This window comes from Petromyzon marinus, chromosome 62 (assembly GCF_048934315.1).
Source record: "Petromyzon marinus isolate PM22_M1 ecotype Great Lakes invasive population chromosome 62, UKy_Petmar_22M1.pri1.0, whole genome shotgun sequence".
In the NCBI taxonomy this organism is placed as follows: Eukaryota; Metazoa; Chordata; class Hyperoartia; order Petromyzontiformes; family Petromyzontidae; genus Petromyzon; species Petromyzon marinus.
Window position 1 is genome coordinate 978,240 of NC_133728.1, and position 27,212 is coordinate 1,005,451.

Sequence of the window (27,212 nt, forward strand, 5' to 3'; positions counted from 1 at the left end):
GACCTCCAACGACGACCCCTAGCGACGACCTCTAACGACGACCCCTAGCGACGATCCCTAGCGACGACCTCCAGTGACGACCCCCGGCGAACGACCCCCGGTGACGACCCCCGGCGACGATCCCTAGCGACGATCCCTAGCGACGACCCCTAGCGACGACCTCCAACGACGACCCCCAGCGAACGACCCCCGGTGACGACCCCCGGCGACGATCCCTAGCGACGATCCCTAGCGACGACCTCCAGTGACGACCCCCGGCGACGATCCCTAGCGATGACCTCCAACGACGACCCCTAGCGACGACCCCCGGCGACGACCCCCGGCAACGATCCCCGGCGACGACTCCCGGAGACGATCCCTAGCGACGACCCCCAGCGACGATCCCCAGCGACGACCCCTAGCGACGATCCCTAGCGACGATCCTCGGCGACGACCCCCGGCGACGACCCCTAGCGACGATCCCTAGCGACGATCTCCAATGACGACCCCTAGCGACGACCCCCAGCGACGACCCCCAGCGACGACATCCAGTGACGATCCCTAGCGACGACCTCCAACGACGACTCCTAGCGACGACCCCCGGCGACGACCCCTAGCGACGACCCCCGGCGACGACCCCCGGCGACGACCCCCGGCGACGACCCCTAGCGACGATCCCCGGCGACGACTCCCGGAGACGATCCCTAGCGACGACCCCCAGCGACGATCCCTAGCGACGATCCCTAGCGACGATCCCCGGCGACGACCCCCGGCGACGACCCCCAGCGACGATCCCTAGCGACGATCTCCAATGACGACCCCGGCGACAACCCCCAGCGACGACCCCTAGCGACGACCCCCGGAGACGATCCCTAGCGACGACCGCTAGCGACGACCCCTAGCGACGACCTCCAGCGACGATCCCTAGCGACGACCCCTAGCGACGATCCCTAGCGACGACCCCTAGCGACGACCCCTAGCGACGACCTCCAACGACGATCCCTAGCGACGATCCCTAGCGACGACCCCTAGCGACGACCCTCAGCGACGATCCCTAGCGACGACCCCCGCCGCGACCCCAGCCGCGACCCCCGCCGCACGCTGTTGCGACACTCCCAATGCCTTCCATTCGTTTAACATCAACGTCGTGCTTGTGGACCGTCGCGAACAGGAGACTGCGTGTGTTATAATTGTTAACAATAATTCTTATTGTCATTGTTAACAGCCTGTTGTGGCTACACGGGGGAGCTTTGTGTTTATATGTGCTTCCGTGTGTGTGTCCGTGTGTGCGTGTCACCGTGTGTGCGTGCGCGTTTGCGTGTGTGCGTGTGTGTGCGCGTGTGCGTGTGTGCGCGTGTGTGCGTGTGTGCGCGTGTGTGTGTGTGTGCGCGTGTGTGTGCGTGTGTGCGTGTGTGCGTGTGTGTGCGCGTGTGCGTGTGTGCGCGTGTGTGTGCGTGTGTGCGCGTGTGTGCGCGTGTGCGCGCGTGTGCGTGTGTGTGTGTGCGCGCGTGTGCGTGTGTGTGTGTGCGCGTGTGTGTGCGTGCGTGTGTGCGAGTGTGTGTGTGCGCGTGTGTACGTGTGTGCGCGTGTGTGTTCCAGCCCGGCCAGGTTTTGGATTACCTGTGCAATCAAACGTTGGGGAGCAGCGGCGGCCAGCTGGCTAAGGGTGGGCAGGTAAGCTGCTGCTGCTGCTGCGAGTTTCAAGAGAAGGGAGAGAGCATCTACAGCTGTGGTTGACTCAGAGTCTGCGTGCGTGCGTGCGTGACCGCGCATCTGTGCGCTATGAACCCGGTGACCCGGGTTCGATTCCCCCTCGCAGCCAACACCGGTGACGATTATCTGAACCGGTCCTGGGCCTCCCCTAGGTCGACTTTGCCTCAAATGAGTACCTGGTGCGTTGTGTAGTCGTCGCCACCGGGGAGACAAAGACGGCCGGACGTGGTGCTGGACACCCACCCCCTCGTGTGCCACAGTGCCGGCCTTCATAGGTGCTGCTGCTCGCTAACAGCACTTGCCCCAACAGTCTGTTAAGGCTACACGGGGGATCTTTGTCTTTTTGTGTCACTTAGCTGTGTGTGTGTGTCTATATGTCTGTGCGTGTCACCTAGCTGTGTGTGTGTGAGTCTATGGGTATTCATGTCTGTGTGTGTGCGTCTATGGGAATCTGTGTGTGTGTGAGTCTATGTGTGCGCGTGTGTCTGTGTGTGTGTGAGTCCGTGGGTATCCGTGTCTATGTGTGTGCGTCTATGGGGATCTGTGTGTGTGTGAGTCTATGTGAAGCCTTCAATAGCTGTACCGGGGAATCTCCATTTGGTACAGATATAATGGGAGGCTGATTGATGCCCGGGTGCGGTCAAGGGATGGCTCCCTATTGCTCAACCACGTTATGTATGCCGATGATTTGGTAATAGCTGCTCATTCAGAGGAGTTGGAGACGCTGCTGCTGAGACTGGAGCGTGCCACTAAGAGATGGGGCCTTACCATCAGCCCCACCAAAACTAAGCACCTGCCTGGGTATTTTGTACCATCGGACACTCCACTCCCACAACTCCCAATCGGTGATGGGGCAGTTGTGGAGAGAGTGGAGAGTTTCCCATACCTGGGCAGTGTGCTTATGACCGGCTCCAGTTTAACAGCAGAGGTCTCACTCCGAATCAGTCGAGCGGCAATATCTTTTCATCGGTTGCGTAACGCTGTGTGGAAGCTACCTGGTCTGTCGCTCCGCACTAAGCTTCAGGTCTTCTCGGCCACGGTCATTCCCTCCCTTCTCTACGCTTGCGAAACGTGGACCCCCCTAATGGAACATCTTCGCCGGTTGGAAACATTTAGGCTGGCCTGCCTACGATCCATCCTGGGTTTAGCCAGGCTGGATTGTGTGAGGAGCTCATAAATCCTTGAAAGATCGGGGCAAAGTCCCATCGGTGAGCTCCTCCGGCGGGCAAGGCTGCGTTGGCTGGGTCATGTAGCCCACATGCCCAGCCACCGCATGCCGAAACAGCTTTTGTTCGGCCGGATCGAGGGGGCTAGACGGGCGCGGCACGGGCTAGAGAAGAGATGGAGTGATGTGGTACAGGAGGACGTGGAGCTGAGTGGACTTGCCGATGACCGGTACCAGCGGTTTCAAGATCGGCCTCTGTGGAGGAGGCTCGTGAAGGACGCTACTGGGCAGTTGGAGGCAGTCGCTCTCCAAAAACAATGGAGGGCAGAGGAGCGACGCTCAAAACAACGAGCGGAGCGCCGGGTGGCTAAAGCACAGCAGGTTGGCACAGTAGGGGGCACAGGTGGTGCATCAGCCAGTCATCTTAGTCAGTCGACCCGTGGCACTTGGGTCTGCCCCGTGACCTCCTGCCCGCGGGCGTTCGACACTTCACGTGGCCTCAGGGTGCACATAGCCTGGCACAAGCGTCGTGGTGACGTCACCGCCACTTAGTGGCAAATGGCGGTTGTTGTTGTGTGTGAGTCTATGTGTGTGCGTGAGTCTATGTGTGTGCGTGAGTCTATGTGTGTGCGTGTGTGAGTCTATGTGTGTGCCTGTGTGAGTCTATGTGTGTGCGTGTGTGAGTCAATGTGTGTGTGAGTCTATTTGTGTGTGTGTGTGAGAGTCTATGTGTGTGTGTGTGAGTATATGTGTGTGTGTGAGTCTATGTGCGTGCGTGAGTCTGTGTGTGTGTGAGTCTATGTGTGTGTGTGTGTGAGTCTATGTGTGTGCGTGTGTGAGTCTGTGTGTGTGTGTGTGAGTCTATGTGTGTGCGTGTGTGAGTCTATGTGTGTGTGTGAGTGTGTGAGTCTATGTGTGTGCGTGTGTGAGTCTATGTGTGTGTGTGTGTGAGTGTCTATGTGTGTGTGCGTGTGTGAGTGTGAGTGTGTGAGTCTATGTGTGTGAGTGTGAGTCTGTGTGTGTGAGTGTGAGTCTATGTGTGTGAGTGTGTGTGTGAGTCTATGTGTGCGTGTGTGAGTGTGTGAGTCTATGTGTGTGTGTGAGTGTGTGAGTCTATGTGTGTGAGTGTGTGAGTCTATGTGTGTGTGAGTGTGTCTCTATGTGTGTGAGTGTGAGTCTATGTGTGTGAGTGTGTGAGTGAGTCTATGTGTGCGTGTGTGAGTCTGTGTGTGAGTGAGTCTATGTGTGTGTGTGTGAGTCTGTGTGCGTGTGTGAGTCTATGTGTGTGAGTGAGTCTGTGTGTGTGCGTGTGTGAGTCTATGTGTGTGAGTGTGTGAGTGAGTCTATGTGTGTGTGCGTGAGTCTATGTGTGTGCATGAGTGAGTCTATGTGTGCATGTGTGTGTGAGTCTATGTGTGTGTGAGTGTGTGAGTGAGTCTATGTGTGTGAGTGTGTGTGTGTCTCTATGTGTGTGCGTGAGTCTATGTGTGTGTGTGAGTCTATGTGTGTGTGAGTGAGTCTATGTGTGTGAGTGTGAGTCTACGTGTGTGTGAGTCTATGTGTGTGTGTGTGTGAGTCTATGTGTGTGTGTGTGAGTGAGTCTATGTGTGTGAGTGTGAGTCTATGTGTGTATGTGTGAGTCTATGTGTGTGTGAGTCTATGTGAGTGTGTGTGTGAGTCTATGTGTGTGAGTGTGTGAGTCTATGTGTGTGTGTGTGTGCGTCTATCTCCGTGCGTGACCCTTCCCAGCGCATGCTGGAGATGAGGGACGTGGAGCAGGCGAGCGTGGGCGGGCGCGAGAAGCGCGGCCGTGCCGAGCGCCGCGGAGCCAAGGCCGGCCTGGGTTCAACTCCCTTCCCGGGTCACGCGGGGCGAGGAGGCGGAGGAGGAGGAGGAGGAGGAGGAGGCGGAGGAGGAGGAGGGGGGAGTGGCAGCGGAACGCAGGGCAGCCATCACCCACGCAAAGCTGCGTTCAGCCCCGCTCGGCAGCAGCAGCAGAAGCAGCAGCAGCAGCAGCACGCCGCCGCCGCCGCCGCAGCAGCAGCGGCGGCCGCGGCGGCCGCGGCGGCGGCGGCGGCAACGGCGGCCGCTGTGACGGGAAGCTTGCAGCAGCAGCAGCAGCAGCAGGGAGCGGCGTCTGGGGCGTTGGGACCGGGCACCCCGGGCTCGGTGTCCATGGGGACTCCGAGCCCGAGGTGTAGAGGCTCACCGGCCTCGAACTCACACAGGTGAGCGGCGAGAGTGGGCAGGTGGGTGGGTGGTTGGGTGGGTGGTTGGGTGGGTGGTTGGGTGGGTGGTTGGGTGGTTGGGTGGGTGGTTGGGTAGGTGGGTGGTTGGGTGGGTGGTTGGGTGGTTAGGTGGGTGGTTGGGTGGATGGGTGGGTGGTTGGGTGGGTGGTTGGGTAGGTGGGTGGTTGGGTGGTTGGTTGGGTGGTTGGGTGGTTGGGTGGGTGGTTGGGTGGGTGGGTGGTTGGGTGGGTGGTTGGGTGGGTGGTTGGGTAGGTGGGTGGTTGGGTGGGTGGTTGGGTGGGTGGTTGGGTGGGTGGGTCGTTGGGTGGGTGGTAGGGTGGTTGGGTGGTTGGGTAGGTGGGTGGTTGGGTGGGTAGGTGGGTGGGTGGTTGGGTGGGTAGGTGAGTGGGTGGGTGGTTGGGTGGGTGGGTGGTTGGCTGGGTGGTTGGCTGGGTGGGTGGTTGGGTGGGTGGTTGGGTGGGTGGGTGGGTGGTTGGGTGGGTGGGTCGTTGGGTGGGTGTGTGGTTGGGTGGTTGGGTGGTTGGGTGGGTAGGTGAGTGGGTGGTTGGGTGGTTGGGTGGGTAGGTGAGTGGGTGGTTGGGTGGTTGGGTGGTTGGGTGGGTGCCCTCGGTGAGTATGTTAGTGAGTGGCTGAGTGATAAATAAAGTTAATGATTTGTCTTTTCTTCTGCATCCTCTCTTTCTCCTGCCCCCCGCTTCTCTCCATGCCCCCCCCCCCCCCCCCGGGAAGCAGCCCCAAGCTGAAGGGGGATCAGTGCGGCCGCTCCCCGTCCGCTTCCCCCTCCGTTCCGCTTCTCTCGGAGCTGCGTGGGGGCCCGGGGGGAGGCCCCGGGGGGGTTGGCGGCGGAGGGGGGGGGCCCGCGGGGGGAGGGGTCGGCGGGGGGGGTGGTGCCCCCCCCGCCATGGCAGCGCTCGCGGGGCCCAAGGCCCTGGGGAGGACCCCCGGGAGCGCGAAGCTCAAGGGGAGCAACGGGAAGCGCGAGAGGAGCCCCTCGTACGACGGCCTCGCCGGACCCCGCGGTCAGTGGCGGAGCTTCACCTCGTCGCTTCACCTCGTCGCTTCCCCTCGTCGCTTCACCTCGTCGCTTCACCTCGTCACTTCACCTCCACGCTTCACCTCGTCGCTTCACCTCGTCACTTCACCTCCACGCTTCACCTCCACGCTTCACCTCGTCACTTCACCTCGTCGCTTCCCCTCGTCGCTTCACCTCGTCGCTTCACCTCGTCGCTTCACCTCCACGCTTCACCTCGTCGCTTCACCTCGTCGCTTCACCTCGTCGCTTCACCTCGTCGCTTCACCTCCACGCTTCACCTCCACGCTTCACCTCGTCGCTTCACCTCAGTGCTCAGTTCCCTTCCATAATTATGGACGGGCCCCCCCAGCTACCCTCTAGCCCCTCCCCCCCACCAAAACCCTGCCCCCCCCCAGCCCCCCCCCCAGCCACCCTCTAGCCCCCCCCCCATAACCCTCAACCCCACCGCCCCTCCCCCTGGGTGCTTCCGTATTTAATTTGGAAAGAAAACATTAAAAACACTCATCACCATCATCACCATCACCATCATCACCACCATCACCACGACCACGACCACCATCACCACCATCTCCACCATCATCACCGTCTCCACCATCATCACCATCTCCACCACCATCACCATCTCCACCATCATCACCATCTCCACCATCACCATCATCACCACCATCACCACGACCACCATCACCACCATCTCCACCATCATCACCGTCTCCACCATCATCACCATCTCCACCACCATCACCATCTCCACCATCATCACCATCTCCACCATCACCATCATCACCACCATCACCACCACCACCATCACCACCATCACCACCATCACCATCATCACCATCTCCACCATCACCATCATCACCACCATCACCATCATCACCACCATCACCACCACCACCATCACCACCATCACCACCACCACCATCACCACCACCATCACCACCACCACCATCACCACCATCACCATCATCACCACCATCACCACCACCACCATCATCACCACCATCACCACCACCATCATCACCACCATCACCATCACCACCACCATCACCACCACCATCACCACCACCACCATCACCACCACCATCACCACCACCACCATCACCACCACCATCACCACCACCATCATCACCACCACCATCACCACCACCATCACCACCACCACCATCACCACCACCACCATCACCACCACCATCACCACCACCACCATCATCACCACCATCACCACCACCATCACCACCATCACCATCACCACCATCACCACCATCATCACCACCATCATCACCACCATCACCATCACCACCATCACCACCACCATCACCACCATCACCACCACCATCACCACCATCACCACCACCATCACCACCACCACCATCACCACCATCACCATCACCACCATCACCACCACCATCACCACCATCACCACCACCACCATCACCACCATCATCACCACCACCATCACCACCATCACCACCACCACCACCATCACCACCACCATCACCACCACCACCATCACCACCACCATCACCACCACCACCATCACCACCACCACCATCACCACCACCACCATCACCACCATCACCACCACCACCATCATCACCATCATCACCACCACCACCATCACCACCACCATCACCACCACCATCACCACCATCACCACCATCACCACCACCATCACCACCATCACCACCACCACCACCACCACCATCACCACCACCACCATCACCACCATCACCACCATCACCACCACCATCATCACCATCACCACCACCACCATCACCACCACCACCACCATCACCACCACCACCATCACCACCACCATCACCACCATCACCACCACCATCACCACCATCACCACCATCACCACCACCACCACCATCACCACCATCACCACCACCATCACCACCACCATCACCACCATCACCACCACCATCACCACACCACCACCACCACCATCACCACCACCATCACCACCATCACCACCACCACCACCATCACCACCACCATCACCATCACCACCATCACCACCACCATCACCACCATCACCACCATCACCATCACCACCATCACCACCACCACCACCATTACCACCATCACCACCACCACCACCATCACCACCACCACCATCACCACCATCATCACCATCACCACCATCACCACCACCACCATCACCACCACCACCACCATCACCACCATCATCACCATCATCACCATCACCACCACCACCATCACCACCACCATCACCATCACCACCATCACCATCACCACCATCACCACCATCACCACCACCATCACCACCACCATCACCACCACCATCACCACCATCACCACCACCATCACCACCATCACCACCACCATCACCACCATCACCACCACCATCACCACCATCACCACCACCACCATCACCACCATCACCACCACCATCACCACCATCACCACCACCATCACCACCACCACCATCACCACCACCACCACCATCACCACCACCACCATCACCACCACCACCACCATCACCACCACCATCACCACCACCACCACCATCACCACCACCACCACCATCACCACCACCATCATCACCACCACCACCACCATCACCATCACCATCATCACCACCACCACCACCATCACCACCATCACCACCACCATCACCACCATCACCACCACCACCACCATCACCACCATCACCATCATCACCATCACCACCACCACCATCACCACCACCACCACCATCACCACCATCACCACCACCACCACCACCATCACCACCACCACCATCACCACCACCACCACCATCACCACCATCACCACCACCATCACCACCACCATCACCATCACCACCACCACCATCACCACCATCACCACCACCACCACCACCACCATCACCACCACCACCATCACCACCACCATCATCACCATCACCACCACCATCACCACCATCACCACCATCACCATCACCACCACCACCACCACCATCACCACCATCACCACCATCACCATCACCACCACCACCACCATCACCACCACCACCACCATCACCACCATCACCACCACCACCATCACCACCATCACCACCACCATCACCACCACCACCACCATCACCACCATCACCACCACCACCATCACCACCACCACCATCACCACCACCACCATCACCACCACCACCATCACCACCACCACCACCATCACCACCACCACCATCACCACCACCATCACCACCATCACCACCATCATCATCACCATCACCACCATCACCACCATCACCACCACCACCATCACCACCATCACCACCACCATCACCACCACCACCACCATCACCACCACCACCATCACCACCATCACCACCACCATCACCACCATCACCACCACCACCATCACCACCACCACCACCACCATCTGTATGAATGTTTCTGATTGCTCCCCCCCGTGTGGCAGGTGGGGGCCGTGGGAAGAGAAGGGGGGGGGCCACCCAGCGCCGGGCGGCCTTCACGGCGGCCCCCGAGTGGGGGTCTGGAGGCGAGAGTGAGGACGACCGCCCCCTCCTCTCCTCCCCACGTGAGCCCCCCCCCCCACTCTCACACAGCCCCCCACTCTCTCACACAGCCCCACTCTCTCACACCCCCCCACTCTCTCACACCCCCCCACTCTCACACAGCCCCCCACTCTCACACAGCCCCCCACTCTCACACAGCCCCCCACTCTCACCCCCCCCCACTCTCACACAGCCCCCCACTCTCACACCCCCCCACTCTCTCACACAGCCCCCCCCCACTCTCTCACCCCCCCCCCCACTCTCTCACACCCCCCCACTCTCACACCCCCCCACTCTCTCACACCTCCCCCCACTCTCTCACCCCCCCAATCTCACACACCCCCCCACTCTCACACACCCACCCACTCTCTCTCACCCCCCACTCTCACACCCCCCCCACTCTATCTCACACACCCCCCCACTCTCACACCCCCCCCCCACTCTCACACCCCCCACTCTCTCACACACCCCCCACTCTCACACACACCCCCCACTCTCTCACACCCCCCACTCTCACACACCCCCACTCTCTCACACACCCCCCACTCTCTCACACCCCCCACTCTCTCACCCCCCACTCTCTCACACCCCCTCCCACTCTCACGCCACGCCATGGACGGTCCACGTTGCCACGTGGTTTGGCAACGCGGCCATTCGCCAACGCTAGGGAGTGGAAACTGACAAGTCCACGGAGAAGCGTGGAGAGGCGCACACAGAGAGCGGCCACGTGGACTAGAGAACGCACCCGTGGGGTTAGACACAACACATTGGTCTTCATCCAACAGTGCATTGACCAGTGTCATCACCTCTCTCCCAGCATGTCCTGGGGCAGGAGTGGGTGGACCCCCTACGGCCACCCTGCTCGGGGTGACCTCTGACCTCTCGGAGGCCCCCCAGGCTCCCCCCAAGCCCCCCCTCTCTGCCCTGGTGTGCGTCTTCTCAACCCAGCTTCTGAACAAGTGAGGGGATGCCACACTCACCCAGTCACTCACCCAGCCACTCACCCAGTCACTCACCCAGCCACTCACCCAGTCACTCACCCAGCCACTCACCCAGCCACTCACCCAGTCACTCACCCAGCCACTCACCCAGTCACTCACCCAGCCACTCACCCAGCCACTCATCCAGTCACTCACCCGGCCACTTACCCAGTCACTCACCCAGCCACTCACCCAGCCACTCACCCAGTCACTCACCCAGCCACTCACCCAGCCACTCACCCAGTCACTCACCCAGTCACTCACCCAGTCACTCACCCAGTCACTCACCCAGCCACTTACCCAGCCACTCACCCAGCCACTCACCCAGCCACTCACCCAGTCACTCACCCAGCAACTCACCCAGCCACTCACCCAGTCACTCACCCAGCCAGCCACTCACCCAGTCACTCACCCAGTCACTCACCCAGCCACTCACCCAGTCACTCACCCAGCCACTTACCCAGTCACTCACCCAGCCACTCACCCAGTCACTCACCCAGTCACTCACCCAGCCACTCACCCAGTCACTCACCCAGTCACTCACCCAGCCACTCACCCAGCCACTCACCCAGCCACTCACCCAGCCACTCACCCAGTCACTCACCCAGTCACTCACCCAGCCACTCACCCAGTCACTCACCCAGTCACTCACCCAGCCACTCACACAGTCACTCACCCAGTCACTCACCCAGTCACTCACCCAGCCACTCACCCAGCCACTCACCCAGCCACTCACCCAGCCACTCACCCAGCCACTCACCCAGTCACTCACCCAGCCAGCCACTCACCCAGCCACTCACCCAGTCACTCACCCGGCCACTCATCCAGTCACTCATCCAGTCACTCACCCAGCCAGCCACTCACCCAGTCACTCACCCAGCCACTCACCCAGCCACTCACCCAGCCACTCACCCAGTCACTCACCCAGCCAGCCACTCACCCAGCCACTCACCCAGTCACTCACCCGGCCACTCATCCAGTCACTCACCCAGTCACTCACCCAGCCAGCCACTCACCCAGTCACTCACCCACCAAGCCACTCACCCACCCAGCCACTCACCCAGCCACTCACCCACCCAGCCACTCACCCAGCCACTTACCCAGCCACTCACCCAGTCACTCACCCAGCCACTTACCCAGTCACTCACCCAGCCAGCCACTCACCCAGGCACTCACCCAGCCACTCTCCCAGTCACTCACCCACCCAGCCACTCACCCACCTACTCACTCACACACCCTTCCAGCCACTCACCCACCCACTCACCCATCCTGTGTGGCTGTGTGTGTGTGTCTGTGTGTGTGTCTGTATCTCTGCGTGTGTCTCTGTGTGTGTGTTTCTATGTCTGCGTGTGTGTATGTTTGTGTGTGTGTATGTTTGTGTGTGTGTTTCTGCGTGTGTCTGTGTGTGTGTGTATATCTGTGTGTGTGTGTCCGTGTGTGTGTGTGGCATACAGGGCGGCGGAGGCTGTGAACCAGGGCCGTGTAGACTCAATTCTCGCCTTCCACCAGCAGAACGCGTCCAACTGCAAGACGCAGGCTGTGCGGGTGAGTTGGCGAGCGGCCGCTTTGAAACCCAGCACCACCACCGCACCTCCCATTAGCACGCTTGGCTACGTACGGTGTGAAAGAAGTTCAACACACACACATACGTACACAACAACAACAACCGCCATTCTCCACTCAGTGGCGGTGACGTCACCACGACGCCTGTGCCAGGCTAAGTGCGCCTTGAGGCTATCACGTGAAGTGTCGAACGCCTGCTGGCAGGAGGTCACGGGGCAGACTCAGGTGCCGTGGGTCGGCTGACTGAGATGACTGGCTGATGCACCACCAGCTGTACCCCCCACTGCGCCAACTTTGCTGTATTTTAGTCGCCCGGCGCTCCGCCCGTTGTTGTGAAGCTGCTTGGGCATGCGGTGGCTGGGCATGCGGGCTACATGACCCAGCCAACGCAGCCTTGCCTGGCGGAGGAGCTCACCGATGGGACTTTGCCCAGATCTTTCAAGGATTTGTGAGCTCCTCACACAATCCAGCCTGGTAAACCCAGGATGGATTGTAGGCAGGCCAGCCTAAATGTTTCTAACCGCAAGCGTAGAGAAGAAAGGGCATGACCGAGAAGACCCGAAGCTTTGTGCGGAGCGACAGACCAGGTAGCTTCCACACAGCGTTACACAACCGATAAAAAGATAATGCCGCTCGACTGATTCAGAGTGAGACCTCTGCTGTTAAACTGGAGCCGGTCATAAGCACACTGCCCAGGTATGGGAAACTCTCCACTCTCTCCACAGTTGCCCCTCACCGATTGGGAGTTGTGGGGTGGAGTGTCCGTTGGTACAAAATACCCAGGCAGGTGCTTAGTTTAGGTGGGCCTGATGGTAAGGCCCCACACATAAACAAACACACAGACACAAAGAAAAAACATCCCCCTTAACAAAATGTTTGGGCAAGTGCTGTTAGCGAGTAGCACCTATGAAGGCCGGCACGGCACACGAGGGGGTGGGTGGCCAACACCACGCCCAGCCGCCTTTGTCTTCCCAGTGGCGATGTTTGCACACTGCACCGGGTATTAATTTGAGGCCGAGCTTACCTAGAGGAGGCCCAAGACCGATTCAGATAATCGTCACCGGCATTGGTGGCCGTGAGCGGGAATCGAACTTGGGTCACCGGGTTTGTAGCGCAGTGCGGGGCTAACTGCTGCACTGACACTCCACCATACCCAGGACCCACACCCACCCACTCACACCCACACAAACCCACACACACCCACACACACCCACACACACACACACACCCACCCACACCCACCTACCCACACACACCCACCCACACCCACCTACCCACACCCACTTGCCCACACCCACCCGCCCACCCACACCCAACCACCCACACCCAACCACCCACAACCACCTACCCACACCCACCTGCCCACACCCAACCACCCACACACACCCACCCACACCCACCTACCCACACCCACCTACCCACACCCACTTGCCCACACCCAACCACCACACACACCCACACCCACCCACACCCACCCACACCCAACCACCCACACACACCCACCCACACCCAACCACCCACACACACCCACCTACCCACCCACACACACCCACCCACACCCAACCACCCACACACACCCACCTACACACCCACCCACACCCAACCACTCACACACAACAACAACAACCGCCATTCGCCACTAAGTGGCGGTGACGTCACCACGACACTTGTGCCAGGCTATGTGCACCGTGAGGCCACGTGAAGTGTCGAACGCCCGCTGGCAGGAGGTCACTGGGCAGACCCAGGTGCCACGGGTCGACTGACTGAGATGACTGGCTGATGCACCACCTGTGCCCCCTACTGTGCCAACCTGCTGTGCTTTGGCCACCCGGCGCTCCGCTCGTTGTTGTGAGCGTCGCTCCTCCGCCCTCCGTTGTTGTTGGAGGGCGACTACCTCCAACTGCCCAGTAGCATCCTTCACGAGCCTCCTCCACAGAGGCCGATCTTGACACCGCTGGTACCAGTCATCGGCAAGTCCACTCAGCTCCACGTCCTCCTGTACCACATCACTCCATCTCTTCTCTAGCCCGTGCCGCGCCCGCTTAGCCCCCTCAATCCGGCCAAACAAAAGCTGTTTCGGCATGCGGTGGCTGGGCATGCGGGCTACATGACCCAGCCATCGCAGCCTTGCCTGCCGGAGGAGCTCACCGATGGGACCCTGCCCAGATCTTTCAAGGATTTGTGAGCTCCTCACACAATCCAGTCTGGTTAAACCCAGGATGGATCGTAGGCAGGCCAGCCTAAATGTTTCTAACCGGCGAAGATGTTCCATTAGGGGGGTCCACGTTTCGCAAGCGTAGAGAAGGGAGGGAATGACCGTGGCCGAGAAGACCTGAAGCTTAGTGCGGAGCGACAGACCAGGTAGCTTCCACACAGCGTTACGCAACCGATGAAAAGATATTGCCGCTCGACTGATTCGGAGTGAGACCTCTGCTGTTAAACTGGAGCCAGTCATAAGCACACTGCCCAGGTATGGGAAACTCTCCACTCTCTCCACAACTGCCCCATCACCGATTGGGAGTTGTGGGGGTGGAGTGTCCGATGGTACAAAATACCCAGGCAGGTGCTTAGTTTTGGTGGGGGGCTGATGGTAAGGCCCCACCTCTTAGTGGCACGCTCCAGTCTCAGCAGCAGCGTCTCCAACTCCTCCTCTGACTGAGCAGCTATTACCAAATCATCAGCATACATAACGTGGTTGAGCAATAGGGAGCCATCCCTTGACCGCACCCGGGCATCGATCAGCCTCCCATTATATCTGTACCATATGGAGATTCCCCCGGTACAGCTATTGAAGGCTTCACGAACTACGTGGTCAAAATAGATGTTAAATAATGTGGGAGCCAGAGGACATCCCTGTCGCACCCCAAGGTGTACAGGGAATGGCTCTGACTCCCGGCCACGTAGTTTTACCCGGGCCCGCTCACCATCATGAAGGTCCTTAATGATCGTGAGCAGAGGGTCAGGTACTCCAAAAGCACGAAGAACGACCCAGAGCCCAGGCCTACTGATGGTATCATAGGCCTTGACCAGGTCAATAAAGCAGAGATGTAGGTCTTGTTGGAATTCCCTACACCTCTGCTGTAGCAGACGGACAGAAAATATGGCATCTGTGCAGGACCGCCCTTTCCTGAAACCGCATTGGGGCTCCGCAAGCCTCTCCTCAGCGTGCCTGGCAAGGCGATGCTGAATAATCCTTGCCAGGACCTTTCCCGGCACACTGAGGAGTGAGATTCCCCTGTAGTTGTTACAGTCTGTGCGGTCCCCCTTCTTAAAAAGGGGGACCACCAGGGCATCCTTCCAATCCTGCGGAACCCGTCCAGTGGTCCAGACTGTTGTTATGATGTCATATAGGGCAGTCTGTGCACAAACGCCACCCTCCCTCAGCATTTCGCTTGGGAGATCATCTCTGCCCGCTGCCTTTCCTGGTCTCAGACTCCGGATCGCCTTCAATTCTTCCTCAGCAGATGGCACCTCAGCCAGCCACTCACAGGGGGTGACTTCTTCCAATATTTGAGGCACCGCAGCCTCAGCAGGGTCATCCTCACTTTGTGCCACGATGTTTTCCTGGCTGAGGGATTTTCCCTCCCCCAGGACCTCACAGAATGCTCAGCAAATCTGCGAACCTGTTCCTGGGGGTCGGAGATTGGATCACCGTTTTTTCCCCTAATGATGGTAATAGGTGTGGCGCTGCAGGTTACTTTTTTGATGGAGTTATATAGAGATTTGTGATCACGGGCCACTGAGGCAGACTCCATCTCCTCAGCAACCCGCGACCACCACCCATCCTTGCAGCGCCTCACGGCTCTCCGAACCTCCGAGCGAAGGCTGCGGTAAGCCTCCTCATTCTCTGACGTGGGATTCTGTAGCCGGTGACAGTGGGCCTGTCGCTTTTTCTCAACCATCCTGAACACCTCCTCTGTCAGCCAGGGTCTCTGGGGAGGTCTGGACCGCGTACCCAAAGCAGCCATTGCAGCTGCATGAGTCACAGTCCTAAACCTCGCCCATTTACCCTCGACATCAGGAGGAGTCGGGGACGATGCCAATCCCAGCCGCAAGCGATGATGAAATTCTCGCTTGCAACTTTCATCAGATAACTGAGACCAGGCCACTTTATGTTGGAATGGGGTCCTGGGTGTACACCCACCACCGGAGTGGAAGAATGGCAGGCGCATCTTACAGATGACTAGTCGATGGTCAGAGGGCAGATCAGCTCCACGGTAGGTCCTGGTGTCAAGGACATGGGCTCGCATTCGCTGGTCCGTCACTATGTAGTCCAGCAGATGTTCTTGCTTGGACCCGGCATGCATCCATGATGTTGTGTGGATGCGCCGATGCCGGAACAGCGTGTTGGTAATTACAAAGCCCATGGTCTGCACAAAAATCTAGCAGCCTCCTACCGTTGTTATTGAGCTGATCTGGCCCATGCCCTCCAATCACTCCAGACCAGGTGCCAGTATCATGACCAACTCGGGCATTGAAGTCACCCAACATGATGACTCTATCCCGAGGGGCCACTTTAGCCAGCACCTGTGACAGGAGGTCATAGAAGGCATCTGACTCATCGGCTTTGCCTGCATCCCTCCACGGATGTTCATCTTCGGTGGGGGCATAAGTAACCACGACCACCATTCCTCGCCTCCGGTTGATGGGAAGGCGAGCCCAAAGTAGCCTGGGGCTTACAGCTTCCCACACCTCACCGCCACGCTCCCACGCCCCCTTCATTCTTTTGTTCAAAAGAAGACCCACACCCTGTTGTTTGGCAGTCTGCTGCCCCGAGTAGAGGACTGTCCACCCCTCATGGTGGCAGGAGCCAGAGCCGGTCCACCGGACCTCCTGAATGCCGCATAGATCCAAGCGGTACCGGTCCAGCTCCCGACAGAGGAGTGGCAGCCTCTCCTCTGCAGTGAGCGTTCGAACATTCCACGTGGCCACCCGTAGTGGCTTTTCGTTGTTTCTGGAGTAGCTCCTGGCTCCGCCAATTGGGGTTTGGCCAGGAGACGTCATAGACGCCTGGCCCCCCGGGGCCTCCGGCACAAGCTTATTAGTTACATATTTCAGTTTAATTTGTGGTTTCGTGGTAATTAATTGAAGGTGGAGGGGTTACCAGCCCCTCGCACCCGTCTAGAGCCCCCGTTTAGCCCCTGTGGTGGACACATATGCCATGAGGGGAGGAGCCAATCAAAATTGGATCTCCCCCCACAGCACTGTCCACGACAGAGTTGCCCGTCCGGCACCGCGAGGAGGTAGGGGGTTGTTTTGCCGGACTACCCACCTACCCACACCCACTTGCCCACACCCACCCGCCCACCCACACCCAACCACACACACCCGTCCGTCTATGCTGCTGGTTGGGACCGCTCCATTCACCTCCCCCCCCCCCCCCCAGTGTTCATGTGCAACCCGTTACGTGAGCGTCACGCACTGCAGCGACACCTGCCAGACACGCTGCCGCTGTGGTTGTTGTGTGTGTGTGTGTGTTGTCGTTTGTGTGTGTGTGTTGTCGTTGTGTGTGTGTGTGTGTTGTCGTTGTGCGTGTGTGTTGTCGTTGTGTGTGTGTGTTGTCGTTGTGCGTGTCGTTATTCTCGCACCGCAAGAAGAGCCACCTGCTGCTGCAGCAGCAGCAGCAGCAGCACCAGCCGGCACGACAGTGGCGCTCGCCCAAGCAGCTCGGCGCCTTCTCCCCCGCGCCGCCGCCGCCGCCGCCGCCGCCGGCCTGCACCTCCAACCCCTCCCGCACGCCTCCCTCCCTCCTCCTCGCCGACGGAGACGTCGTGGCCGGCTCCGCTTCCCCTGCCAGCGCCGCCGCCGTCGTCGGCGCGGCCTCCGCCCCAACCGCCGGCGCCGTCGCCGCGTCCGCCGGCGCCGACGGCAAAGCTTCGCCGGACCCGGATGCGGAAGGAGCGGTCGGGGACGGCGGCGGCGGCGGCGCCGAAACCGTTTCCGCCGCCGCGGCTGCCGGCAATGGCGACGACGGCCTTTCCGGTTGCGCCGGCCCCGTCTCGTCCGCCGCTTCTCTTCTGCTGCTTCCCTCGGCTTCCCCGGAGCCGGCAACGGTGAAAACCGGAAGCGCCGGAACCTGGGGTGGAGGTGCCGGCTGAAGACGCGACAGCAGACCAGCAGCAGCAGCAGCAGCAAGAGGGCGACGGCCAGGGCGGTGGATGCGCGGCGACGGCCGCGGCGGCGCCGGAACTTGCCGGGAATCCGTCTGCCGAGGTGAAGGTGGAGCGATTGATGGACTCTGAGGGCGGCGTTGCTGGCGGTGCCTCTGCCGGCACCGCCTCCGCTTCCGACGAAGAGCAGCAGCAGCAGCAGATGCTGGGCGCCGACATTGCGGGCGACGCCGTCGCGGCGGCGGCCGGCGACAGAGCGGCCGCCGCCGCGGCCGCTGCCGCGGTGGCGGCCGCGGTGAAGCTGGAGGCGCCGTGCGGCGACTCCCTCGGCGGCTCGCCCGGCGTCGGCTCCGCCGCCGGCGCGGCCGAGGTCGCCATGGCGATCGACCAGCACCACCAGCAGCAGCAGCAGCAGCAGCAGCAGGACAACCCCGAGGGGCTCTCCCAGGAGCAGCTGGAGCACCGCGAGCGCTCGCTGCAGACGCTGCGCGACATCCACAAGCTGCTCTTCCCCGACGAGAAGGACGACTTCCTCACCAAGGGCGCCGCCGCCGCGGCCGCCGCGGCCGCCCTCTCCTCGGTGGCGGCCGCCGGGAGGGCCGGCGACAAGAAGCTGGAGGGCCCCCTGCAGGCGATGATGTCGCAGGCGCAGAGCGTGGGGCAGCTGGGCGAGCAGGGCCCCTCGGCGTTCCGGGGCGGCGGCGGCGTTGGGCCCGAACAGTCGATGATGATGATGATGGGCGTCGGCGGCGTCGGCGCGATGGGTCCTCAGCACCACGGTGCGGTGATGATGCCGGGTTTGTCTTCCTCCCCACAGCACCACCACCAGCAGCAGCAGCAGCAGCAGCAGGAGCAGCAGCAGCAGCAGCTGTTTGCGCTGGAGAGTCACTTGATGGGCGGCGGGGGCAGCCGCGAGCCCCTGAGCCCCGAGCAGGTGGCGTGGCTCAAGCTGCAGCAGGACTTCTACGAGGATAAGAGGCGGCGGCAGGAAGGGGTGGGCCACATGGGGGGAGGCGACCTCGCGCCCCCCGAGGGCGCGGGGCGCCCGCCGCCGCCGCCCTACATGAAGAACCTTCCCGACGGGATGATCCCTGAGCTCGTGGCGCGGTTCTCGGACGGCCCCGGCGGCCCCGGCGGCCCCGGCGGCCCCGGCGGCCCCGGCGGAGGGATTCCCCCGGGGGGCGTGATGTTTTCCGAGCAGGCGCCGCCCCCCCAGCCGCCGCAAGGCGCGATGGGAAGGCACGCCGCGGATGGGATGCAGCCCCCGCAGGGAGAGGGCGGGCAGTTCTCGGGCGGGATCCCTCCGGGGATGCCCGGCCGGGTGCTCGAGAGGATTCCGCCCGGGATGGGCGGCGGTGGCGGAGCCGGAGGGGTGGCGGCGCAGTTTGGCGACGCGATGAGCCCGGAGATGGGCGGCGGTGGCGGCGGGCGCTTTCCCATGGGAATGGGAATCCCGGGGCAGATGGGAGACGCGGCACAGCAGCAGCAGCAGCAGCAGCAGCTTCACCCCCACCACCACCCACACCACCACCCGCACGGCCACCCCGCCCATCACCACCCGCACCACCACCCGCACCACCACCCGCACCACCCCGGCCACCACCACCCTCACCACCACCCCGCCCATCACCACCCGCACCACCAACACCCGCACAACCCTCACCTGCCTCACCACCTGCACCCCGATGTCGGGAAGCAGTTTCCGCCGGGAATGGTCGCTCGCTTCCCGGACGGAATTCCCGTGGGAATGGAGGCCCCCATGACGCCCCAGCAGCAGCAGCAGCAGCATTTCCCGCACGGAATGCCGGCCGCGATGGGCGCCAGATTCCCGGATCCCAACGGATTCCCCCAGCCGCCGCGCGGCCAATCCATGATGCGATTCCCAGCGCACCGCTTCCCAGGGAACATCATGATGCAGCAGCAGCAGCAGCAGCGGATGATGATGCCTAGCGCGGCAATGGACGGCGCAAACGCCAAAGCGATACTGCAGCTGCAGCAGCAGCAGCAGCAGGGGTTGAGAGCCGGCGCCCGTGGCTCCGTGGGTCCCTTGTCCGAGATGGAGGAGCTGGTGATGATGGGACGACCCCTGGGCAGCCCGAGCAACATCCAGGAGGCGCTGATGCACCAGCACCAGCTGCAGGAGCGCCGGCGGATGGAGGCGGCGGCGGCGGCCGCCGCGGCCGCCGCCGCGAGCCAGCAGCAGGGCCTGGAGCCGTCAGCGCTTGACCTGGAGCAGGTGTTCCGCTCGCAGAAGCACCTCGACCCCGTCAACTGCGGGGGGCTGAACGGGAAAAACCCCTCTCCCAGTCTCATGTCGGACGTCGCGGAAGCAGCGGCCGTCTTGCAGCAGCAGCAGCAGCAGCAGCTATCGATGGAGCTGCAGCAGCAGCAGCAGCAAAGCAGCATGGGAATTAACATGGCAGCCTTGTCGGGGAAGTCGGGCGACAGGGAGCTGATGAGGGCCCACCAGGAGGAGGTCCTGCGCTCGGGCGGCGTTCTGCATCATCAGCACGGCTCGGCCGCTGCCGTCACTTCGGCCGCGGCCTCCGGAGGAGGAGGGAAACCCGGGATGATGCAGCAGGCGGGAGGACCGTACGGAGTGGTGTCTCGATCGCCCGGACTCACTCCTGGACCGCCAACCCTGCAGCAGCAGCAGCAGCAGCAGCAGGAGGCCATGCAGCAGCAGCAGCAGCGGTTCATGGGCAACGACCCGAAGATGGTGGGTGGGATCGCAGCTCAGCGGTTGAGCCACATCCCTCCGCTACCCGAGGGAGCGCAGCTGTTGCAGCAGCAGCAGCAGCAGCAGCAGCCGCCTGCGTCGCAACCTCCGCCGCAGAGGGGGCGTGGGCGGCGGCCGGCGGACGTGACGATCCCCAAGGGCGGCGGAGCCGGCGGCGGGCAGTTGGCGTCCCCCGGCCTGCACTCGCTCAAGTCTCCGACGATGAATCGCGGCGCGTCGCCCGTCTTCAGCCCTCCGTCCGCGCCCATGAAGTCGCCCCTCAACCCCATCGCAGCGGGGGGGGCGGCAGGGGCCTCCTCCTCCTCCTCCGCTGCCGCCTCGCAGCAGCAGCAGCAGCAGCAGACGGTGTCCATCAAGTCGCCCGTCATGAACGCCCGCTCGCCCCGCGCCTCGCCCGGAGGCAATCTCAAGTCGCCCTCGGTGGGCGTTCCATCGCCGGCTTGGGAAGCGGGCGGCGGCGGCGGCGGCGGCGGAGGAGGAGGAGGATCCGCCGGTCCGGCAGGCGGCGGCGGCGGTGGCAACGCCGGCCCCAAGGCGACGGGGACGCAGGCCAAGGGGAAGAGGGGGAAGGCCGCCGCGGCCGCTGCTGCCGCGGCGGCGGCCGCGGCGGCCGCGGCGGCCGCTGCGGCCGCTTCAAACTTCTCACCGAACGAACCAAGTGAGTTACCGGTGGCGGTGCGAGGGCCGACACGGCGCGGGGCCGGCGGTGCGTGCTGTCCATGGTGGCCGTGTGGTGTGACCGGCTGTAGCGGTTGGGTGGGCGTGTGGTGTGACCGGCTGTAGCGGTTGGGTGGGCGTGTGGTGTGACCGGCTGTAGCGGTTGGGTGGGCGTGTGGTGTGACCGGCTGTAGCGGTTGGGTGGGCGTGTGGTGTGACCGGCTGTAGCGGTTGGGTGGGCGTGTGGTGTGACCGGCTGTAGCGGTTGGGTGGGCGTGTGGTGTGACCGGCTGTAGCGGTTGGGTGGGCGTGTGGTGTCACCGGCTGTAGCGGTTGGGTGGGCGTGTGGTGTGACCGGCTGTAGTGGTTGGGTGGGCGTGTGGTGTGACCGGCTGTAGTGGTTGTGGCCTCTCTGCAAGGAGACCCTGGGTTCGACTCGTGACTCTGGGCGCCTCTCTCTCGCTCTGTGTGTGCAGTCTGTGCGGTCCCCTCTCCCTGCCGTGCGAGTCTTTGAGTCTTAGAGAGGCCTTCCTGGGCAAACACTCACAACGTGGTCATAATAATTATAACAAATTAAAGTAAATAATACATTCCAGTACGGCCTGTGGAGTAAAACTTGAATTTAGAGAGACATAGAGAATGGGGGAGGGTTTATGGGAAACCGGACTCGTTGAGTCAACCTGCAGGTATCCGCGGGCAGAATTACGATGGATCGTCGGCCCCGGTGTGAAATTAAATCCAATTGAAAGTAACGAAAATAAACTCGCTTGCAAATGGGTCGCTGTTCACGATGGACAATCGGCGTTTGCCGTTTGGGGTGGGACTGCGGTGGCATAGTCTCTCTCTGTCTCTCTCTCACTCTCTCTCTCACTCTGTCTCTCTGTCTCTCTCTCTGTCTGTCTCTCTCTATGTCTCTCTCTGTCTCGCTCTCTCTGTCCCTCTCTGTCTCTTGCTCTCTATCTCTCTGTCTCTCTATCTCTCTATCGCTCACTCTCTCTGTCGCTCGCTCTCTCTGTCTCTCTATCGCTCGCTCTCTCTGTCTCTCTGTCACACGCTCACTCTCTCTGTCTCTCTGTCGCTCGCTGTCTCTATCGCTCACTCTCTCTGTCTCGCTCTCTCTGTCTCGCTAACTCTCTCTGTCTCGCTCTCTCTGTCTCGCTCTCTCTGTCTCGCTCTCTGTCTCGCTCTCTCTGTCTCGCTAACTCTCTCTGTCTCGCTCTCTCTGTCTCGCTCTCTCTGTCTCGCTAACTCTCTCTGTCTCGCTAACTCTCTCTGTCTCGCTCTCTCTGTCTCGCTCTCTCTGTCTCGCTCTCTCTGTCTCGCTAACTCTCTCTGTCTCGCTCTCTCTGTCTCGCTCTCTCTGTCTCGCTCTCTCTGTCTCGCTCTCTCTGTCTCGCTCTCTCTGTCTCGCTCTCTCTGTCTCGCTCTCTCTGTCTCGCTAACTCTCTCTGTCTCGCTCTCTCTGTCTCGCTCTCTCTGTCTCGCTCTCTCTGTCTCGCTCTCTCTGTCTCGCTCTCTCTGTCTCGCTCTCTCTGTCTCGCTCTCTCTGTCTCGCTCTCTCTGTCTCGCTCTCTCTGTCTCGCTAACTCTCTCTGTCTCTATCGCTCGCTCTCTCTGTCTCTCTGTCACACGCTCACTCTCTCTGTCTCTCTGTCGCTCGCTGTCTCTATCGCTCACTCTCTCTGTCTCGCTCTCTCTGTCTCGCTAACTCTCTCTGTCTCGCTCTCTCTGTCTCGCTCTCTCTGTCTCTCTCTCTCTGTCTCGCTCTCTCTGTCTCGCTAACTCTCTCTGTCTCGCTCTCTCTGTCTCGCTCTCTCTGTCTCGCTCTCTCTGTCTCGCTCTCTCTGTCTCGCTCTCTCTGTCTCGCTCTCTCTGTCTCGCTAACTCTCTCTGTCTCGCTAACTCTCCCTGTCTCGCTCTCTCTGTCTCGCTCTCTCTGTCTCGCTAACTCTCCCTGTCTCGCTCTCTCTGTCTCGCTAACTCTCTCTGTCTCGCTCTCTCTGTCTCGCTCTCTCTGTCTCGCTAACTCTCTCTGTCTCGCTCTCTCTGTCTCGCTCTCTCTGTCTCGCTCTCTCTGTCTCGCTCTCTCTGTCTCGCTAACTCTCCCTGTCTCGCTCTCTCTGTCTCGCTCTCTCTGTCTCGCTCTCTCTGTCTCGCTCTCTCTGTCTCGCTCTCTCTGTCTCGCTCTCTCTGTCTCGCTCTCTCTGTCTCGCTAACTCTCTCTGTCTCGCTCTCTCTGTCTCGCTCTCTCTGTCTCGCTCTCTCTGTCTCGCTCTCTCTGTCTCGCTAACTCTCTCTGTCTCGCTCTCTCTGTCTCGCTCTCTCTGTCTCGCTCTCTCTGTCTCGCTCTCTCTGTCTCGCTCTCTCTGTCTCGCTCTCTCTGTCTCGCTCTCTCTGTCTCGCTAACTCTCTCTGTCTCGCTCTCTCTGTCTCGCTCTCTCTGTCTCGCTCTCTCTGTCTCGCTCTCTCTGTCTCGCTCTCTCTGTCTCGCTCTCTCTGTCTCGCTCTCTCTGTCTCGCTCTCTCTGTCTCGCTAACTCTCTCTGTCTCGCTCTCTCTGTCTCGCTCTCTCTGTCTCGCTCTCTCTGTCTCGCTCTCTCTGTCTCGCTAACTCTCTCTGTCTCGCTCTCTCTGTCTCGCTCTCTCTGTCTCGCTCTCTCTGTCTCGCTCTCTCTGTCTCGCTAACTCTCCCTGTCTCGCTCTCTCTGTCTCGCTCTCTCTGTCTCGCTCTCTCTGTCTCGCTCTCTCTGTCTCGCTCTCTCTGTCTCGCTCTCTCTGTCTCGCTCTCTCTGTCTCGCGCACTCTCTCTGTCTCGCGCACTCTCCCTGTCTCGCGCGCTCTCTCTGTCTCGCGCACTCTCTCTGTCTCGCGCACTCTCCCTGTCTCGCTCTCTCTGTCTCGCTCTCTCTGTCTCGCGCACTCTCTCTGTCTCGCGCGCTCTCTCTGTCTCCCTGTCTCGCTCTCTCTGTCTCGCTCTCTCTGTCTCGCGCACTCTCTCTGTCTCGCGCGCTCTCTCTGTCTCGCGCACTCTCTCTGTCTCGCGCACTCTCCCTGTCTCGCTCTCTCTGTCTCGCTCTCTCTGTCTCGCTCTCTCTGTCTCGCTAACTCTCTCTGTCTCGCTCTCTCTGTCTCGCTCTCTCTGTCTCGCTCTCTCTGTCTCGCTAACTCTCCCTGTCTCGCTCTCTCTGTCTCGCTAACTCTCTCTGTCTCTGTCGCTCGCTCTCTCTGTCTCGCTCTCTCTGTCTCGCTCTCTCTGTCTCTCTCTATCTCTCTATCGCTCACTCTCTCTGTCTCTCTGTCGCTCGCTCTCTCTGTCTCTCTATCGCTCGCTCTCTCTGTCTCTCTCACTCTCTCTGTCGCTCACTCTCTCTGTCGCTCACTCTCTCTGTCTCTCTATCTCTCTATCGCTCTCTCTCTCTGTCTCTCTCTATCTCTCTATCGCTCGCTCTCTCTGTCTCGCTTGGTCTCTCTCTCACTCTCTCTGTCTCTCTGTCGCTCTCTCGCCGTCTCCCGCGTGGACGGCCGCCTGTCATGGCGGTGCCCCTCCACCAGCTGGGCCACAAACTTCCCACGTGGAGTCTGGAATAGTCGGACGTGGCGCCTCGCGGCTTGCTCAGTTCGCTCCGCCGGTAACTGCGTGCGGCATTGCTCATGTGTGCGTGTACGTGTGTGTGTGTGTGTACGTGTGTGTACGTCTGTGTACGTGTGTGTGTGTGTACATGTACGTGTGTGTGTGTGTACGTGTGTGTGTGTACGTGTGTGTGTGTGTGTACGTGTGTGCGTGTGTGTGTGTGTGTACGTGTGTGTGTGTGTGTACGTGTGTGTGTGTACGTGTGTGTACGTGTGTGTACGTGTGTGTGTGTGTGTGTCTGCGTGCGTCGCTCTGTGCGGTGTCCCTTAGACCCCTACCAACAGGGGGAGGGCCCCAGCAGCAACAACAACAACAACAGCAGCAACAACAACAACACATGGTGGTGGTGGGGGGGGCAAACGTGGGAGGGCCGCCCCCCCCTCTCCCCTCGGACGCCTACCTCGTCTCAGCGGCCGCGCAGCAACAACAGCAGCAGCAACAGCAACAACAACAGCAGCAACAACAACAGCAACAACAACAACAGCAGCAACAACAACAACAACAGCAGCACCAGCACCACGCGGACCTCGTGGGCCGAGAGAACCCCATCACGCTGATGATGTCACGCATGTCCCAGTTCCCCATGCCCAGCGCCGTGCCGCTCTACCACGACGCCATCCAGACGCTCTCCAGCTCCGACGAGGACCCCATGGGCGACCGCTCCCCGGACGGTGGGGCCGGCGGGGGGGCCGTGCCGCCCGGGATGGGGGTCTCCGAGAGGTCGCCCGGCCCCAACCCCCGGGGGGGGCTGCCTCCGGGTGAGTCCCGCCGGCACCGCGGGGGGAGGGGGGCGGGGTGGGGGGTGGCGGGACGGACGAGCAGAGTGTTGAGGCCGGGTCTCAGGGTCGGAGTGTTGAGGCCGGGTCTCAAGGTCGGAGTGTTGATGTCGGGTCACAGTGTTGGAGTGTTGAGGCCGGGTCTCAGTGTCGGAGTGTTGAGGCCGGGTCTCAGGGTCGGAGTGTTTAGGCCGGATCTCAGTGTCTGAGTTTTGAGGCCGGGTCTCAAGGTCCGAGTGTTGAGGCCGGGTCTCAGTGTCTTAGTGTTGAGGCCGGGTCTCAGGGTCGGAGTGTTGAGGCCGGGTCTCAGGGTCGGAGTGTTGAGGCCGGGTCTGAGGGTCAGAGTGTTTAGGCCGGGTCTCAGTGTCTGAGTTTTGAGGCCGGGTCTCAGTGTCTTAGTGTTGAGGCCGGGTCTCAGGGTCGGAGTGTTGAGGCCGGGCCTCAGGGTCGGAGTGTTGAGGCCAGGTCTGAGGGTCGGAGTGTTTAGGCCAGGTCTCAGTGTCTTAGTGTTGAGGCCGGGTCTCAGTGTTGGAGTGTTGAGGCCGATTCTGAGGGCTGGAGTGTTGAGGCCGGGTCTCAGGGTCGGAGTGTTTGAGGCCGGGTCTCAGGGTCGGAGTGTTGAGGCCGGGTCTGAGGGTCAGAGTGTTTAGGCCGGGTCTCAGTGTCTGAGTATTGAGGCCGCGTCTTTGAGTCGGAGTGTTGAAGCCGGGTCTCAGTGTCTTAGTGTTGAGGCCGGGTCTCAGTGTTGGAGTGTTGAGGCCGATTCTGAGGGTTGGAGTGTTGAGGCCGAGTCTCAGTGTCGGAGTGTTGAGGCCGGGTCTCAAGGTCGGAGTGTTGAGGCCGGGTCTCAGGGTCGGAGTTTTGAGGCCGGGTCTCAGGGTCGGAGTGTTGAGGCCGGGTCTCTGAGTCGGAGTGTTGAGGCCGGGTCTCTGAGTCGGAGTGTTGAGGCCGGGTCTCAGGGTCGGAGTGTTGATGCCGGGTCTCAAGGTCGGAGTATTGAGGCCGGGTCTTTGAGTCGGAGTGTTGAGGCCGGATCTCAGTGTCTTAGTGTTGAGGCCGGGTCTCAGTGTTGGAGTGTTGAGGCCGATTCT

General features: G+C 60.9%; 1 protein-coding gene across 1 annotated transcript in view; it reads left to right on the plus strand.

The window, feature by feature from the left end:
- The window catches only part of LOC116955845 (uncharacterized), a 117,727-nt gene that overhangs the window by 80,800 nt on the left and 9,715 nt on the right, over nt 1-27,212 (plus strand). Inside the window, 10 exon segments of the mRNA XM_076053794.1 lie at nt 1,579-1,653; nt 4,607-5,085; nt 5,836-6,125; nt 9,569-9,688; nt 10,483-10,624; nt 12,100-12,190; nt 17,803-18,301; nt 18,303-21,625; nt 21,628-21,716; nt 25,616-26,103. Of these exon segments, the coding sequence (XP_075909909.1) occupies nt 1,579-1,653; nt 4,607-5,085; nt 5,836-6,125; nt 9,569-9,688; nt 10,483-10,624; nt 12,100-12,190; nt 17,803-18,301; nt 18,303-21,625; nt 21,628-21,716; nt 25,616-26,103 (5,596 nt within the window).